The 19,763-nt window shown below is 42.5% G+C and overlaps 1 protein-coding gene across 10 annotated transcripts in view; it reads right to left on the bottom strand.

Moving 5' to 3' along the window:
• The window catches only part of ING5 (inhibitor of growth family member 5), a 245,932-nt gene that overhangs the window by 13,402 nt on the left and 212,767 nt on the right, over positions 1 to 19,763 (bottom strand). For 8 of the 10 annotated variants that reach the window (XM_050965639.1, XM_050965641.1, XM_050965642.1 and 5 more), the window contains exons 3-9: positions 17,484 to 17,650; positions 14,999 to 15,110; positions 13,797 to 13,890; positions 12,404 to 12,539; positions 10,585 to 10,646; positions 9,337 to 9,375; positions 5,961 to 8,248 (exon numbers count right to left, since the gene is read on the bottom strand). The exons of 1 other annotated variant lie outside the window; for it this stretch is intronic. In XM_050965639.1, the coding sequence (XP_050821596.1) occupies positions 8,167 to 8,248; positions 9,337 to 9,375; positions 10,585 to 10,646; positions 12,404 to 12,539; positions 13,797 to 13,890; positions 14,999 to 15,110; positions 17,484 to 17,650 (692 nt within the window). In that variant the 3' untranslated portion in view covers positions 5,961 to 8,166. Of the gene's footprint in view, positions 1 to 5,960; positions 8,249 to 9,336; positions 9,376 to 10,584; positions 10,647 to 12,403; positions 12,540 to 13,796; positions 13,891 to 14,998; positions 15,111 to 17,483; positions 17,651 to 19,763 lie in introns of those variants that run through there. One more of the 10 variants, XM_050965637.1, reaches the window with a different exon arrangement.

Here is a 19,763-nt window from a genome sequence, read left to right as displayed (position 1 = left end):
ACCTAGTGACAGATGATGTGGAAAAAGCTGGAGTACTCAATGCTTTTTTTGCCTCAGTCTTCACAGACAAGGTCAACTCCCACACTGCTGTCCTGGGCAACACAGTATGGAGAGGAGGCGAGCAGCCCTGAGTGGTGAAAAAACAGGTTAGGGACTATTTAGAAAAGCTGGGCATGCACAAGTCCATGGGTCCAGATCTAATGTATCCAAGGGTGCTGAGGGAATTGATTGATGTGATTGCAGAGCCATTGGCCTTTAAACTCGTGGCAATCAGGAGGTCCTGGACGATTGGAAAAAGGCAAATATAGTGCCCATCTTTAAAAAAGGGAAGAAGGAGAACCCGGGGAACTACAGATTGGTCAGCCTCATGTCAGTCCCTGGAAAAATCATGGAGCAGGTCCTCAAGAAATCCATTTTGAAGCACTTGGAGGAGAGGAAGGTGACCAGGAATAGTCAACATGGATTCACCAAGGGCAAGTCATGCCTGACCAACCTGATTGCCTTCTATGATAAGATAAGTGGCTCTGAAATGGAGGAAAGCAGTGGATGTGATATATCTTGACTTTAGCAAAGCTTTTGATAGTCTCCCACAGTATTCTTGCTAGCAAGTTAAAAACGTATGGATTGGGTGAATGGACTATAAGGTGGGGCACATGACTTATGAGGAGAGGCTGAAGGAACTGGTCTTATTTAGTCTGCAGAAGAGAGGAGTGAGCGGGGATTTGATAGCAGCCTTCAACTACCTGAAGGGGGGTTCCAAAGAGGATGGAGCTAGGCTGTTCTCAGTGGTGGCAGATGGCAGAACAAGGAGCAATGGTCTCAAGTTGCAGTGGGGTAGGTCTAGGTTGGATATTAGGAAAAACTATTTCACTAGGAGGGTGGTGAAGCACTGGAAAGAGTTACCTAGGGTGGTAGTGCAATCTCCATGCTTTAGAGGTTTTTTAAGGCCCAGCTTGTTAAAGCCCTGGCTAGGATGGTTTAGTTGGTGTTGATCCTGCTTTGAGCAGGGGATTGGACTAGATGGCCTCCTGAGATCTCTTCCAACCCTAATCTATGATTCACCCAGCACTCACGTGCACACAGGACCGTCCTTAGGCATACACTGCTGTGTAGGGCACCCAAAAATTTGGGGCGTGGCCTAGGCTGGTCGCGGCTGGACTCCTCTCTTCTCTGGGGACACTGGGGGGCTTCTTCCTGACCCTAACCCTGCCCCCTCCCTCCTCAGCTGACTGGGTGAGGACTCAGCCTCCGGCTCTGCTGACCCAGCCTCGGGGACAGGGGCGGCTCCAGGTACCAGCACGCCAAGCGTGTGCCTGGAGCGGCAAGCCACGGGGGGCACTCTGCCGGTGACCGCAAGGGTGGCAGGCAGGTTGTCTTCGGTGGCATGCCTGTGGAGGGTCCGCTGGTTCCGTGGCTTCGGCGGACTTCCCGCAGGCTGCCGCCGAATCCGCAGGACCGGGGACCTCCTGCAGGCAAGCCGCCGAAGGCAGCCTGTGTGCTGTGCTTGGGGCAGCAAAATACCTAGAGCTGCCCCTGCTTGGGGAGCCCAGAGCGGTTCAGCCCCGGCCCACTGCTGCCCGTAGTGGAGTTCCTCCTTGGACCCTGCCTGCCTGCACTGCTCAGTCTCTGGCCGGGGCCAGGACAGGACGAGGGAAACTTCCATGTGAGTGGGGGGATGAGGGGAGACTTAAAGTAACGGTGCACTCACTGTCTCTCACACTTCCCTAACACACACACACAGACTGGCTCTCACAAGTCAGTCCCCCAATACAGATTGTCATAGAATATCAGGGTTGGAAGGGACCTCAGGTGGTCATCTAGTCCAGCCCCCTGCTCAAAGCAGGACCAGTCCCCAACTAAATCCCCAAATGGGCCCCTCAAGGATTGAGCTCACAACCTTGGGTTTAGCAGGCCGATGCTCAAACCACTGATCTCTCTCTCTCTCTCTCTCTCAGCCTTACAGTATACCTCCCACGGGGTCCCCCCTTAAGCCCATCTATCAGAGCTAGAATAAAAGAAACCACCAGATTGATATGAACTCACAACAACACTTTATTTACTAAAGGAGAAGGAAGGAAGGGGAGAGGAATGGATTAAGGACACTGGAGATTTGGAATATAAGCATACACATGCGCACGCACACATTCAATAAAGCAAAGATGTTTTTCTACTCCTTCAGGTACTGCCGGTGGCGAGGCTGCAGAATCCAGACTGGTGAGATCAGCGATGGACACCAACAGTGGATCACAGGTGTCGAAGACAGGTAAGTAACCATATCTCAGACCCACCCTATCCCTCTTTGTGTTGTCTATGGGTGAGTGTCAGATCTAACTAACCAGATGTAGTTCAAGAGTGCACGTCTGCTTCCCAAAAGAAAATAACTAATTAACCCCAAGATGACAACTTCATTCAGTGAATGGTTTTTGGCCTGCAGTAGCCAATGTGGAAGCTATACCACATCACAGAGAGAGAGCTTTTTGACACCTGAGCCCCAAGGATTCCGGTGCTCAAGAGCTCCTGGCCCCTCTCTTTGTTTGTTTATATAGAAACCGGTTATTTAGCAACAACTGATTCCCGCTCTTTTCACTTTCCCACCTTTTGCCCAGAATAGGGGAACAAGAAACTGTCACAAAGTGGAGGTCACGTTGTTCTTATCCAGACCAAGATGGCCACCTAATCAACAATGCCCAAAAATCCAACTGGGTGTGTGCCTTCCCCAAGAATTCGGCAGGGCTGTAATTAACATGTCTCCCTCACACACCCTGGCTCGCTCTCACACACACAGGTAGTGTTGTTGTTATTACTGCTTGGTACTTCCTGTCAAAATGCTCGTGGTGAGCCAAGAGTAACTAGGGATTAAAGGAGGGCTGTGAGCTCTGGCAAGATGCAGCCTCCATGTGACAGCACGAAGCCTGTCTTGAGTCACTGCTGCAGCGTCTGCTGTGTACAAAGCTGTGTGTGTGTCAGCAATGTCTCGCCCTGTGTAGCGAGATCTGTACAACATACCCTCATAAAAATTGCCCCTTCCCTGAATGTGGAGGGCAGTGCCGTAATAAGGGCGAGGCGAGAGAGGCACTTGCCTCGGGCGCACAAAGCGGAGGAGCATAGCTCTACTGTGATCAGTGGTGCTTCGGTGGCAGCTCTACCGCTGCCACTTCTTTGGCCATTCGGCGGCAGGTCCCTGAATCCCTCTCAGAGGGAAGGACCTGCCTCTGAATTGCCGCTGCCGCTTAATTCATTCTTCAGCAGCAATTCGGCAGCGGGTCCTTCTCTCCGAGAGGGACTCAGGGACCTGTCGTCGAATTGCTACTGAAGAATGAATGAAGCGGCGGCGGCAATTCGGTGGCAGGTCCTTCCCTCCAACAGGGACTCAGGGACCAGCCGCCTAAGAACCTGGAGCCGGCCCTTGCTTCGGGCGCAAAATTTCCTTGTTACGGCTCTGGTGGAGGGAGATATGCCAGTTTTTGCCCTCCCCACACTCCTCCCCATGAATTACACAAACTGGGTTTAGGAATAAACAAAGTTTATTAACTATAAAAGGTAAATTTTAAGTGATTATAAGTAAAGCTGCAAATCTGTTATGGATTCTGTGACTTTCCGTGACTTCTGCTGGTGCTGGGGACCAGCAGCAGCAGTTTGGCTGTGTGGGAGGGGGCTCAGGGTTAGGGGCAGAGAGTTGGAGGGGCACAGGGGGGCACTTACCTGACACAAAGACCATGTCTCTGCCTAATTTCAAATCCCTGCTCAAAAGGTCAACAGCATTTTTGAACACAGGCAGAACATTATTCCATAGCCTCATTCTTGGAAACGGCTGCTTTGGCTAAAATTTTCAAAAAACTCATTTAGTCAGAGGCAGACACCCCGGTGTGGCAAATTCCAGGCCAAATGGATTAATTTGGGAAAGTCATAAATAACTGAAAACAGGGTCTGTCTTTGAGAAGTGTCAGGCAACCTACGTAATAGGTGGTGCCAACAACCCTGCCTATAATAATTTAGGACAATTGGTGTGTGCACAAGTCACTATAAACTGAAAAAACTAAAACACTACCCAAAAAGTCCAAACCACAACCATGCAAGGGATTGCACTATTGATGCTTAAAGGATCAATTTCAAAACATTGTATTTCCCTTTACTAACATCCTCATTGACACTATACACGTGAAATCTGATTTGCATGTATAGTTATGAAAATTATACAGTGTGTTTGCACCCTTGTGTTCCCCAACATGAAGTCATCAATGTGCTGAAGTCTTCTTGACCCCCTATGAGAACTCTTTTCTTCAGCTGTGGGAGAACCATTGTGCTTTCAGAGTTTTGAACTGTAGTACATTCATCAACATTTTGATTTATTATGCATTTGTTCTGTTTAGCTATTAATAGTGTAAGCTCCATGGAGTAGGGATTGAGTCTCTTTCTGGTTTCTACGACACTCTCAGGACTTAAATCAGGAGTCCCCGACGCGGTGCCCACGGGCGCCATGGCGCCAGTGGGGGCATCTAAATCCTGGCCAGCAGTCGAGCATCCGCCGAAATGCCGCCGAAATTTGGTGGCATTTCGGCGGCGACGCCTCTCGATTACGCTGCTTGCCGTCGACATGTGATGTCATCGAGAGGCGTCATCGCCTAAATGCTGCCGAATGCTTGATTGCTGCCACGGTCCTTCATCTGGCACCCGCCAGACGAAAAGGTTGGGGACCACTGACTTAAATACTACTACTTTTTTGAATGTGCATTTTTCTTCTATTAGGCTTTAATATTACAAACACTGTGTTTGTAAAGGTCAGTTCCCTTTCTCATATCCCATTGCTGCTTCCCTTTCAACCCCCAAATAAATGCTAGACTTCTTCCCAACTCCCTGGCTCCCTGCCTCTGTGACCCAGTCACTCAGAGTTTCCCCACAAATACACTGGTTTACACTGAATCAAGCCCAGCCAAAAAATCATACCAAAGATTCTGCCTGATTGCAGGCTTCAGAATTTGATCTGATCTCTGTCTGAAAAAGTAACATCCAGCCAGTAACAACCCTTGCCCCCCCCTACCCAAAAAAACCACAGTCATTACAGGCATAATGGATGGTGTTGGGCCTGATTCTCCTCTGCTTTGCACTTTTAGTTGTTGACACGTACAAAATGCCACTGTTTTGACTTGGTATCATATTATACTTACCTTGCACTTTGAAAACTGATTTGGAGTAGTTTATAACTATTGTGCCCACAAAGTACTGTGACTTGACAAAGGAGACAGAAAGAAGTAGGTAACTACTTGGGTAAAAGGCCTTACTCACAGAAGCTGCAGTCCCTATTCTCAAACAGGTGCCATAAAATAGCTGGCAAGAGATGTGAGCATGGGGAGAGCCAAATGTTGTTGCACAAGGCATTTATATTTTAAGTTTGAACACTGGCAGAATCACTTTGGGTTGCCACCTCTGAGATACAAAAAAAAACTTCAGGACATCCGGGATGATCCTGAGCCCATAATATTGGACAGCTGGCAGTATATATGGAGAACCCTTACACGATTCCCCAGGACAGCCACATCAAAAATTGGATCAATCTTGGGAAAACCTGGACCAGTGGCAACCCTACACTATTAGCCTCTAGGGACAAGTGCTGCAGCCACAGAGATATTGCTTAACTGGGACTGGCAGCATACTGCCTACAACAGTTGGAGCTAGTGAGTAGCAGTATAATCCTCACTCCATCACCACCATGCAGAGAATGGATAAGATTTAGAGAACTTGCCATCCAGGTTTTGAGTGTATGAAATGGGTCCCACTCCTGCCATAAAACCCTTTGCTAAATTCAAAGTTAACAGAGCTAATAATAATCATTAGTCTTGGGACCAAGATGTGAGTTTGAGATATAGGTACATCCATGCCATTATTTATGTATCTGTGTAGGTTCCCTTTGAGCACGGATTTGAAGCTCTAGCCGGGAACCCTGAAACAATGTGACTTCAGACTTTTATTCCCAAAAATACTTTATTTATAACAATATATCCATTATCTATAACATAATCAAAAAATACTGCTATACATTTTTACATTTTTTAATAAAAAGATTTATAATATTCTCTTCCATTTACAAAGGGAACGTATCTAATTCCTTTGAGAATAAAACATAACATTCTGGTTAAAGTTACATCATCTTCAATTTGGATGAATTGTGATAAAGCTGACCACCACAAAATATACAGGTGTCTGAAAAAGCTTTTCTTGATAAACTTTAGTGGAACATTCCTTTTAAATCTCTCACAGTTCTGTCCATCCCTCTCCACAAAGGTAATGTATATTTAACATTGCACATTCAAAATACAGGACTTCAAAATTCTTTAATGACCAAGATCAAGGCTACTGATCTTCCTGTCTAAAGAGGAGCAAAAACCCCCTAAACCCAGAAATGAATGGGCAAACAGATACTATTAAGTCTGTGATAACTTTACTATTAGAACCTCTGTTTGTTAGCTGTTCCATATGGAACACACTCTTTATTGCTCAAACTCTGTTCCAACTCAGATGATCTGATACATTTCAGAGGTTGCATGCCAAACTACATGTCATCTTATCTAGTGTTTGTGGTCCCCACAGATACCTTTCATTCTTAGGACTGAGAACATAGTGCTAACTCTAGGTCTTTAGCTTCCCTGCTTAAAATTGAAAGCATCCATTCTTCCAGGCTACAGCTCCCCAGACAAAAATCACTAAATAATTTGCTGCCCTAAGCAACTATCTCTAAGTTTATGGTAATCAGCTTTGCATTGATAGATCTGTAACTTCTTGGTTATGCAGCAATACCTCCAAAGAGATGTGTTGGCTTTTGAGAATCAGTTTAACCAAACAATTACGATTTATGGTTGTTATTTTACGAAGTATTTTTTTAAAAATAAGTGTTGCCTACAATATTGTATCATTGGAGGGATGGGGAAATGGAGCCTGAGTGTTCATCAGTATTACAATCTTCAAAAACAGTGACACTCCTACTTGTAATCCAGTGTAAAAGGATAATGAGGTATGGGTTTTTCACTGGCTACTTTACTACATGCTGATTTGCGAAAAGGTTTACTCTGCAGACAGAGGCAGAGCCACTTCTTACACTCTGAGATGAGACACAAAAAAGGGCTGACTACATTCCCAGATCCAGCTTTGTGCAATTGTGCTTTCTCGCCACTTCCCTCCAACAATCTGTTGCTAAGTTCTGTGCACATATTTTTGCTGTGTTTGTTTTAAAATGGCAAAAGCCATAGTCCTGTGAACATGAAAACTTCATATATACCATATGGAGTGATGTGATAACAGGGATATGTACATCACAGTTTAAACTACAGAACTCCGGAGACACTTTTTTCCACAGCTGATGTGACAATCAAAATACATTCACAGATAACTACACTAATACCAAGAGGGGTTTTCTATGACATTTTTGTTTAATTGCTACCTCCTACAAAGCCAAATGCAAATAGCATAACTGCAAGAAAGGAGACTTAGCAAGAGCTGTGTTTTACATTCTTGCATCACAAAATGCACACAAAGGGCACCATTCAATGGTCCTCCTGTAACAGAAAGACTATCTTTTTTGTGTTTTCAACTAGAATTGTGCTATATAAGCTTGTCTTTTGAATTAATTGTTCTGTTTTGTTGTAACGCTGTGGGCCTGATTCTGTTATACTGCAACCCCTTTCTGACACGCCAATGGTCTATACAGTGGGCTACACCATTACAGCCACTGGTGGCTATAGGTAGTGGAATCCCAGAATATGGGAAGTACAAAAGTAACAAACCCATCTTTACCTCTCTTCTCAGTTCCTACACCAAGCATAGCTCAGTATTGAGGGAGGCATCAGGGAGGAGGGGAAGAGAATAAGGGACTTATAGGAGGGTGAATGATAGCTCAGTGGTTTGAGCATTAGCCTGCTAAACCCAGGGTTGTGAGTTCAATCCTTGAAGGGGTCATTTTGGGATTGGTCCTGCTTTGAGCAGGGGGTTGGAGTAGATGATCTCTTGAGGTCCCTTCCAACCCTAATATTCTATGACTTATATGGAATATTTTCTTTTCTTCCTCTTAGACTTCTGTCTTCCTTCCACTGTAGGGTATGAGACTCTAATGATAGCAAAATTCACTTTTTGTCTGTCAACCTGAAAGGCAACTCAAATCAAAAGCATGCAGATCTCTCACCAAACAAGCAAGATGTCCCTTTTAAAACATTCCTGCTGTGTGGACTTCTGTTTTATTAGCAGTGGTTCATGATGGATGCTGATTAAAATCAGAAAAAATGCAATAGGGTTAAAGTCAATGACTTCATCTCAGGTTTGATGCACCATCACAAGAATCTGTATCTTATTACAATATTATTCTCCTCCTAAAACTTGTTTTCCTGATTATTTACCAAAGTGCAACATAGAGATAAGTAATGTAAACAGGCCTTAATTTTATTTCATGAGTAAATCTGACCCCACTATCTTCATAACACCACACTAGGTTTTGTCTTCACTGTAAAGAACTTAAAGCATTTCCAGAGAAATGTGACGTTGGCAGGAAGGTCTGCACTCGCTCTTGCAACCACTGTCAGTATGACACAATCCAGGGCAGATCTCTTGCTACTTAAAAACGATTTTCCTCCAGAATGGACAAATGTTTGAGAGGAGAAAGGAATTCAAAAGAGGGGCCTGGATGTGGGAGCTGGATCAAGTCCAAAGGCAGCAATGCAAAATTGAACAGAAATAATTCTCAATAAAAAGAGATGTGTAACTTCAGATACACTGAGCATGCTTCACCAAAATTACATACAATACTTCGCTTTGGGGAAATAAGATACTGGCCTGCATGTTGCTTTCAGTGCTACAGGACTGTACACATACACAAAAAATGGACTTCACTCCTAAATGTATGAATGTACTTCATGCAGGTTGCAGTTATATAGAGATCCTTCATATACATTATGTATAGCTTCATGCCTGCACTATTTAGGTAGTGGCAATCCACCATGCTGAAAATGTAGCTTTCTCATTCCCCTGAAATGCCTTAGGCAGTTTCACAGATTCCAATGTATTAGCAAAAATTCCAGCTGCGGGCTGCTCCAAGTATTTCATAGTAACAGCTGTCAGTGCTGTGTGAAAATAACTTAAATAAAATCTCTGTGGTAACTTTCTCAAAAATCCTACCCTCCCTCACCAAGTCATCGTCATCTTTTTAAATAAGAATTACAACTGACTGTTGGACAATTAAATATCAAATCAAAACAAGGAAGAAGGTAGGTCAAAAACTAAAAGATAATATTGCAACATGTAAGAAAGTAATATATTAAACTCCTTCTGTATTCAGTGTACATTCCCCTTCCTTACTTCTTTTTCTTCCTTTCCTGAACACAACGGGGACAGAACCTAGGGACAGAGAAGAATAGTATTAAGGTTCAACAGATAAATATTTTGCCTGGGAACTCTTCACTGTTTTGGAGAAGGAAATAAAATCCACTATATGGATGTCAATTTCTTTTGTTGATGCTGTAATATTACAGAGCACAAATATGGGGGAAAGACATTTCATTGAGATGAGTCCAGGAAATTTGAACAACTAGCAAAGGAGCTGTGGTGTTTGGAGGGTGAAAGTGGCAGAAGGGGAATCCTCAGCCCCATTTTAAAACAAATCTGGTTTTAGTTATCTGAACAGAAAAAAACTGAATTTTTTTTAAGTGTGAAAGATACCTCCTTGCTGTAACTTATATGTTCTTAAAAAAATAGATGAACCAAATAAATTACCCCTTCTTTTTGAGGTGAGACCACACATGGAAAAAAACAGCCTGAAGGAAAAAAATCTCATAAAAGTTACAAGCTTCCGAAGACAGGGGAAAAGCACAAACATACTCTCCCAATTTTAACAATAGCACTGCAGGAATGTGATGTACATACAGCTGCGCAAACACATGTTAACTGTTCTGATTAGGCTGTTATCTTGTAAATGCTTGCAACCTGAAATATCTTGTTAAGGCCTTATTCTAATGGCTGGTCTACACTAATGCTGTAAGTCGATCTAAGTTACACTAGTTCAATTACGTAAATCACGTGACCAAAGTCCACATAACTTAGGTTGACTCACAGCGGCTGTTACACCACGGTATGTCCATGGCAGACATTCTCCCAGTCTTCCACCTCGGGGGGAGGTTGAGCACAGATGTCGATGGGACAGTGCTCTCCCATTGACTTAGTGCGTCTTCACCAGACTCACAAAATTGACACTGCTGCAACCTGCAGCGATGCCGATTTAGCCGGTAGCATAGATATGGCCTAAGCCTATTAAAACCTATCGGAGTTTTGTCAGACTCCAATAGAAGCAGACTTTAGAGATAAGAATAGATGTTTCCTAATGTATCACGTACATCCAGACAAATACAATTCTCTTACAACGTATGTTACAAGCCTGCATCTAGTCCTCTCGAGGTCCCTTTCAGTTCTATGATTCGATGGTTTCTATATTAGTGAGAGCAAAACTCATGCACCAAGATTAGTTAAGATGTCAAAATTTAATTTTTTTCATGATTGGAGAGAAGCAGTCAAGAAGAGACTCAACAAACAGAACCTGTGCCTCCTACTTACCATTTTCCTTTTGGTTTTGTGGTGAGGTCCACACAAGCGAAGTGAAACCACTCAATTGGACACTGCAGTTCAGGAAAACAGAAAGAAGAGAAACACTTATAAAACTAGGAAAGGATGGCCTACTATTGCAGGTTATCTCATCAGATGTATTTGTGCTGTGAAGTTATGCAGGGCACTGTAAGAACAGATATCCAGAGTGTACCTTCAAAAAATACAAGCCATGGCTGAAAGGGACCTTAAAAAATTAAAATCCAATCCCCTGCACCATGGCAGGACCAAATAAACCTAAACCATCCTTGACAGGTGTTTGTCTAACTTGTTTTTAAAAGCTTCCAATGATGGGGACTCCATGACCTCCCTTGGAAGCCTATTCCTCATAGTCCAGGTTTTCTAAACCTCTTATCATTTTTGTTGCTCTCCTCTGGACTCTCTCCAGTTTGTCCTCTTCTTTCTGAAGCTGTGGGGCCCACAGCTGGACACAGTACTACATCTGCGATCTCACTAGTGCCAAGAAGAGTATGACAGTTACCTCTCATGTCTTACATACAACACTACTGTTAATACAGCCCAGAATATTAGCCTTTTTCACAACTGCATCATCACACTGTTGACTCATATTCAATTTGCGATTGACTATAACCCCGATTTTTTTCAGCAGTACTACCACCTAGCCAGTTATTCCCCATTTTGTAGTTGTGCATTTTATTTTTCCTTCTGAAGTGAAGTATTTTGCACTTGTCTTTATTGAATTTCATCTTATTGAATTCAAACCAATTCTCCAATTTGTCAAAGTCATTTTGAATTTTAAACCTGTCTTCCAAAATTATTACAAAGCCACCTCCCCTCCAAACTTGGTGTCATCTGCAAATATTATAAGCATACCCTCCACTCCATTACCCAATTCATTAATGAAAATATTGAAGAGAACCAGACCAGGATGGACACCTGCTGGACCCCATTAGATTCACCCTCCCATTTGACAGCAAACCACTGATAACTACTCTTTGAATATGATCTTTCAACCAGTTGTGCACCCACCTTATAGTAATTTAATCTAGACCACATATCCTTAGTTTGCTTATGAGAATGACGTTTGGAACTGTACCAAAGCCTCACTAAAATTAAGATATAACACATCTACTGCTCCCCTCATCCACTATGTCAGCAATTCTATCAAAGAAAGAAATTACGTTGGTTTGGCATGATTTGTTCTTGACAAATCCATGCTATTTCTTATGAGCCTATTATACACCAGGTGATTACAAATTGATTGTTTAATAATTTGCTCCAGTACCTTTTCAGATACTGCAGTTAGGCTAACTGGTCTATAATTCTCTGGGTCCTCGTTCCTCTTTTTAAAAATAGGTACTATGTTGGCCCTTCTCCAGTCTTTTTGGACCTTTCCCATCCTCCAGGAGTTCTCAAACATAATTGGTAACGGCTCTGAGATTGCTTCAGCTAGTTCCTTAAGTCCCCTAGGATGAATTTCATTAGGCTTTGGTGACCTGAATACATCTAACTTATCTAAATAGTCTTTAACCTGTTCTATCCCTATTTTGCCCTGCATGCCTTCCTGTTGGTTGTCAATATTAATTGTGTTGAGTATCTGGTCATCATTAACCTTTTTAGTGAAGAATAAAGCAAAATAGACATTAAGCAGCTCAGCTTTCTAGATGTCCTCAGTTATTAGTTCCCTTTCCCTGCTAAGTAAAGGACCTACACTTTCTTTTTTCTTTCCCTTGCTCCTAATGTATTTAAAGAACCTCTTCTTATTGCATTTTATGTTCTTTGCAAGGTATAACTCATCTTAGGTACTTACATCGGGATTGTCACAGCCAATCATTTCTCCATAGGACACCTGGTGGCACAAGCAATATGTGGGTTCATTGGGATCCACTGGCATGTCTAGGACATCCGAGGGGTGAACAGACAGGATGGTATCAGCAAACTCAGAACTGTGGAGGAAACAATACTATTGAATGTTAAGTGAGAGAAATTACTTTTGCTCATTTAAAACTGTATATTTCATAGATAACTAGTTTCACTTGAAAATTTAGCTTTAAATATATCTTAAGCTTAAAATCAATTATGAAGGTTTAGAAAATATATTCATTAAAAATATAAATAATCTGGATAATTTTGAGCATTGGTCAAAACAAAATTATATGAGGTTTAATGTAAAGAACTGGAAGAATAATTTGCAGCATACAATACATACAAATAAAGGGAGTACTATTTAGATAGCAATGATAAGTATAGCAAAACTGCATTGATGACCAACTAGAAACAACAGGAATGTGACAAGAATCGATCCTTTTCAGTAGTAGCTTAAAAATCATATTTCTATCAGAAAATTTTGAACTCTGGTTTCAAGTAACAGCCAAGATTGCTACAACTGAAGGAATGTAATATTCCTCTATTTTTCCAGTTCATTTATTTGTGCATTTGGCAGCACTTTGCATATAATCAGTTTCTTCCTTGCTGAAAACACCATTATAGACATTAACAGGAGCAATATAAGCCTTATAATTTTTTAAAATAATATTTTTATGATATTATGCAGTGCTGTTTAAGGATGCCTTATAAGAAACTGGAATTATTTTTGTCATCACTTTCAAAATATTCAAATTGACAGTGTCCTGTTAATTACAGCATATGAAAAGTAGATCTGAGATTCTTTCCTGCTTGCTTCAAGGGACTGGATTAGGTGACTCACGATTATTTAGGATACCTACCCTATGATGTAGAATACCAGGAAATGATTCCAAGAATGCCCCAGGATTTCTGGGAGAGTGATGCAACATCACAATATACCTCAGAATGAGCAGGTCACCATTATCTGCAAGCCAGCTCAGTGTAAACTAGTACAAATGGCCACACACAAAAATGCTAAGCTACTTTTCTTTACATTTGCAGAAAGCAACAGAGACTGCATTCTTGCCACCTCAGATACAGATACTGTTCCAGCCATATTAACGCCTTGCTCAGTGTATGAGAACTTAATAATGCAAAGATATCTTGACACTGGTGCCAGAGGAAAGCATGAAGAGAGGACATATTTAAAATGCAGTCTGAGTAGAAGAATGGTCTGGGAATACAAACTGTTCAGCTGGAAGTGTCATCAAAAGGACCAGGAAGGTTTGGCTTAGTATTTTATAAATTTACAAAGCTTTTCCATAAAGCCAGAAAAGCTGTGATTGTTTGTCTCTTACCTTCCTTTTAGTTTTTTCTTCTTTGGAGTATCTTCTTCAGATGTTCGCCTGCCTCGACCCCGGGAGCCTCTCTTGTCCTTTTGACTTCGTCCCTCTGAAAGCCAAAATTATTTCAAATTAAAGGGCACCCCAGAAAAAACATTGGATGCTTTTATCTGTGCTCCTATTATTTTAAACTTCTGTTTTGCAGACTCTTTATGTACAAGGCTCTTTGGATATTAAAAATATGTATAATTTACACATACTATATCAAACACACAGTCTCAACTTCTGTTCTGGTTTGCAACTTGTTCAGCCTCATAACACAAGTCAATAGAGTTGCACAGGAGTCACCTGGAACTTGGCCTGGTACTGTATATTCAACGAACGGTTTAGTAAAAGAGTGCTTTAAAAACACACTGAACATCTTCCCATCCAAGGACTGTGCATTATTAATCAGGGTGCAACAGACACATGCCATCACCAGCACCCACCAAACAGACTTCAAAACCATGTCCTTAGCAATTTAAAGGAAAGAACAGTTGTACAGTGTTAATTGTTTACTGTATTTTATTTGGCTTTTTGCCATTTAAAATTTCTAATCTATATTAAAAAAACAGGCATTTTCTTTTAACTCTTAAAATGTCCTATTGTCATCAGGTTACACTGGACTCTTTAAGTTAGAAATAAAATCCTAACTTTATTTTAATCAATATTTTTTCTTAATGAGAAAATCATCCTCTCCCACCCCAATGTCTTTTACTTCTCAAGGCAAGGCACAGCTGAGACAAAGTTTGCTCAACTCAGAACAGATGCTTTAGTTTCAAAGTTTTAAGAGCTACAGACTGTGGATATGACTCTTGCCACCACACTCAGCTTCATTTGTAGCAGTGCTTATAACCAGTGACCTAGAGAAAGGACTATTTCAGGATATGCTGACTCAGCGAGGCAAGGGACCAGCTTCCAGCAAGAACGGTTAAGAGGGCTCTAAACTAGATTCTTTCTTCCTCTGCCTACCAAATGGTGGCATTTTGTCAAAATTACCTAAACCTTTTAAAAGCATAAAATAAAATAAAATAAAAAAAACACACACCAAAGCTTAAAAAAAAAGTTATGTCTGCTCCATCACAGCCCTTCTGCACTACACTGGATATGCATATTTACAGCAAGGTTTTCCAGCACTGAGTGAGATTTTGTGGTCACATTAAAAATAACTCACGCACTTTTCAGGCCTCGACCTCCAGGGCTTTCAAAGTCACTGCCTTCCAACTTATCCTTCAGATCTGCTTCAAATCGTGCCAAGTCTGCATCCAGCCGTCGGATGTGTTTATCTACCTGCATGGGAGAGAAACTACATGGCTGAAAAAAACTTCAACAAACCCACTAAAAAAATCCCAGCTATTCTAGCAGGTGGGACTCTAACAGTTCAGGGCACACTGAGGCAACTCACCCTTACTAAGCATGTCCTTCCTGATGAGGTTCAACAAGGACAAGTGCGGAGGCCTGCACTTAGGACAGAAGAATCCCAGGCACTGCTACAGGCTAGGGACCGAATGGCTAGGCAGCAGTTGTGCAGAAAAGGACCGAGGGGTTACAGTGGACGAGAAGCTGGATATGAGTCGACAGTGTGCCCTTGTTGCCAAGGCTAACTGCATTTTGGGCTGTATAAGTAGGGGCATTGCCAGCAGATCAAGGGACATGATTATTCCCCTCTGTTTGACATTGGTGAGGCCTCATCTGGAGTACTGCGTCCAGTTTTGGGCCCCACACTACAAGAAGGATGGGGAAAAATTGGAAAGAGTCCAGCGGAGGGCAACAAAAATGAGTAGGGGGTTGGAGCATATGACTTATGAGGAGAGGCTGAGGGAACTGGGACTGTTTAGTCTGCAGAAGAGAAGAATGAGGGGGGATTTGATAGCTGCTTTCAACTACCTGAAAGAGAGTTCCAAAGAGGATGGAGCTAGGCTGTTCTCAGTGGTGGCAGATGACAGAACAAGAAGCAATTGTCTCAAGTTACAGTGGGGGAGGTTTAGGTTGGATGTTAGGAAAAAACTTTTTCACTATGAGTGTGGTGAAGCACTGGAATGGGTTACCTAGGGAGGTGGTGAAATCTTCCTTCCTTAGAGGTTTTTAAGGTCAGGCTTGACAAAGCCCTGGCTGGGATGATTTAGTTGGGGATTGGTCCTGCTTTGAGCAGGGGCTTGGACTAGATGACCTCCTGAGGTCCCTTCCAACCCTGAGATTCTATGTTTCCTTGGACTGATACACGGTTATACTTTACAATAAAGGGTCCATTATACATTATTTATAATAGGTTAATAAAGTATTAATAGCTGTTATAAACATGTTGCAGACATGAGTAGTATGTGTTATAGATGGTTCAAAGCACGTCAGTGGAAAGTGTTATCACAGATCGCTGTAAGCCCTAGTAAAAGCAAACAATTAATTAAACATTTAATAATCATGTACTAACTCTTTATGAACTATTTATAAATGAAGATCAATACAGAGTGGGACAACAGTCTTTAAATAAAAATAATCACCTAATAAAATATTACTACTAGAGGAGGATTGAATAGCATGATGTGTTGGAATCAAACTTGCCAAGATGATGGCATTTGAAAGTTAGTACTGACACCTGTTCTGCGATCTATGTGAAATTGGGCTGGTCTCACTCCAGTCCCTATGGGCAGGTGTCTTCATCACAAGAGACATTGGTAGCAATTTCTGAAAAGAGGTCAGAGTCAAATGGGCTGGTGAACAACTTTCTTGCCTTTAGGGATGATCATTCTAATGGCAGGGCTAAGGCATAATATTGGAGTGACAAGAGAAAACTCTGCTTGTGCTGTGGATGAGGAGAGGACTCCAGTGCCATCAATAACAGCACTTATTTAAAACCCCCAAGAATACTACACCACTAATACTGGAGGACTGCACAGCTCAGGGGATTTGTAATGGGAGAGTCTTTCAATTCTGGTTTATTAATTCAAAACTGAATGAAGTCAGCAAAGATCAGTAGCTGTTACTATTAATCAGCCTCAAATGAGTTCTGGCTTGATTCGAAAACTAGTGAACATACTTCAAGAGCCACCATCTCAACTGACATCGTGTTTGTCAGTCTAAGCCAGTACTGGGAACGAAGATTAAGAATTAACTACTTTCCTATCTCACCTGCCAGGTCAAGGTTGAGACAGAAGGCTGGGACAGTGCAGGAAAGCTTCCATTCATGCTCCCTGTGCATATCTGTCCTATGGACTCATCTAGATACTAAAGTAATGATAGACACTTTTCCTTAATCCTTCATATTCCCTGGACTTTACCAACAGCATCTTTGATGTTAACTCAACAAATGCAACAGGAAACAGCAAAGAATGGGAGCAATTTCAAGTTGCTGGTGCTATATTACACTGCAGATGGGCAGTACAAATCACAGCAGTGACTAACAAACCATACAGCTGTGGGGTACTCACAATGGAAGTTTGTTTGACACACAACTAACGGAACAAAAGGAAAACTGGAGTTTTCTTGGTAAGACAATGGTAAAACAGAAAATAATGTGTCTTAACAGAACTACTGCTCTGTCAGTAACAGAGTCAACCCAAATATAGATACTTCAGCAAAAAACCCAAAAGCTCCTTCTTAGTTTATGATTACACTTGCAAGAATCTCACTGATCACAATCACAGCACGTGTGCACTTAATTCTCACCATCTCATAGGTCTGCATGGCTAGCTGCACTTTGTCATCACTGTACTCTTTACATTTACAATAAGCGTTCTGAATCTTCTGGAGGTACTCCACCCGCTGCTCCGGCAACAAGTGCTTCACTGTTGAAATGTACTGTGCTGCAAGGCTGTCAATTTCTGCTTTCTTATCTGAAAAGAAAACAGGCAGTAAAATTACACGAGAATTAATTTAATAAATGAAATACTTTCTAGCTAGCGACTGTACTTACCTTATGATCCCAATTACCATGGTGCCTGAACCCCTTCAAAAACTAATGTATGTATTCTTTTTAGGAAATCACAAAAAAGATTCACCCTACCCAGATCTGATACTGCACTCAGCAGTTTTCCACTGACCTCAGTGGAGCTACTCTTGTGAGATCAGAACTGAACTCACTGACTCCAGTTCATGGGTTTCAACATTTGTTCAGTTTCATTCTGAGTGTGAGAATTTGCTAACTTCTGTGCTGCCATCTCTCTTTCCTTCCAATGCCATTTCAACAGAAAGGAAACTCATTTGGCAATAACAGCCATACACTGTTTGAAAGCTCACATCCAAAAGTTAAACATGAATGTCTCAAAAGATAAGCAATATTCTACTACTTTGCCATCAGGTTACACATACTTTCCCTCCTCTGTTGTGATGACATCCATGCAGTGTTCACGCCAGTTTTATAGGGTATATTTATATATGGACAGATACTAGAAGCTACCGTATATACTCATTCATAAGCTGAATTTTTTTAGTAAATAAGGAAAGCATCAGAGAAGGAGGTTGGCTTATGAACTGGTATAGAGAGGGAGAGGTGGGACACAGCCACTCTCCCAACAGAGGTAGCACAGCCAGAAAAGCCAGAAGGGAAGAGGCAGGGCCAGAGTCTCTCCGTTTCTGGCCACGCTGCTCTCCCCCCAGCCTCCGAAGCAGCTGCAGTTCTGGGGCTGACAAGCCACCGCCGTGCCCCTCCTCCCCCTCCGAGCAGGCTGTGGCCACGCCGCCCGGCCGACCAGAACACACTGTGGCCATGTTGCCTGGCCCAGCCCGCTGGAACATGCGGTGGCCGCACCACCCGGTCTGGCCCACCGGAGCAGGCTGCGGCTGTGCTGCCCACCCTGCCGGAGCAGCTCCAGCCAGGCCAGAGACATCCTCCCCTGGCTCTCCCCAGATAAGGTGGGAAGGGATGGGATGAGGAGAGTGTGGGGGTCTCAGGCTAGGGGTGGGGTCCTGTGGGGGATGGTCACAGGGGTTACTCCCTTGACCCTCAGCTTCTCCGCCCCAAAAAATTTCCCCACCAGTTGCTGTCCTGGCCCATCAGGGTAAGCAGCTGGTGCACTGGGACACTTTGTTTACTTAGGTTTACCTCCATGCCTGCGGACGCTCAAGGTAAACAAACCATCTTGGCCCACAAGCGACTTATCCTGATGGCCTCGGAGCCAAAGTTTGCTGACCCCTGAATTATAGGGTTGGCTTATGAACAGGTCATAAAAATTTTCCATTTTTACTTATCCATCTTGGGACGGTCGCCTTACAAACAAACCGGCTTATGATTGAGTATATACAACTTATGTGTGACCTCCAAAAGTATAAATGCTGCCACCTGAATCTATCACAAAATAAAATGTTGTAGAATAAAGATTAAGAAAGACTCTTCACCTATATGTAGTGAGGCATTGCTGCTGGAACAATTCGATAATAAACACGGATATAATTGGTTAAAAAAATCAATCTATAATAAAAGTTCGTTGGTTTGATTTATTGACTAGAACAGGGGTAGGCAACCTATGGCACGTGTGCCGAAGGCGGCATACGAGCTGATTCTCAGTGGCACTCACACTGCCCGGGTCCTGGCCACCGGTTCGGGGGGCTCGGCATTATAATTTAATTTTAAATGAAGCTTCTTAAACATTGTAAAAACCTTATTTACTTTACATACAACAATAGTTTAGTTATATATTATAGACTTATAGAAAGAGACCTTCTGAAAATGTTAAAATGTATTACTGGCACGCGAAACCTTAAATTAGAGTGAATAAATGATGACTCGGCACACCACTTCTGAAAGGTTGCCGACCCTTGGACTAGAGCATGGAAAGAAGGAGAGTATAAGTTCTCATATTTACTATGTGAGTATATTAGCATTTGTACCTTTACAGCATAGGTAAATCTTGTCTCCAAAACCAAAGTTTTGCTCTTCCATACCTCATAGTCATGCCAAACCCCAGTGGGATTGTTATGCTACTTCAGATGAAAGCTCTCTATTCTGAC

This window comes from Gopherus flavomarginatus, chromosome 8, assembly GCF_025201925.1.
Source record: "Gopherus flavomarginatus isolate rGopFla2 chromosome 8, rGopFla2.mat.asm, whole genome shotgun sequence".
Taxonomy (NCBI): domain Eukaryota; kingdom Metazoa; phylum Chordata; order Testudines; family Testudinidae; genus Gopherus; species Gopherus flavomarginatus.
Note: the sequence above shows the minus strand (reverse complement) of the source record. Positions and strands in the feature narration are given on the sequence as shown.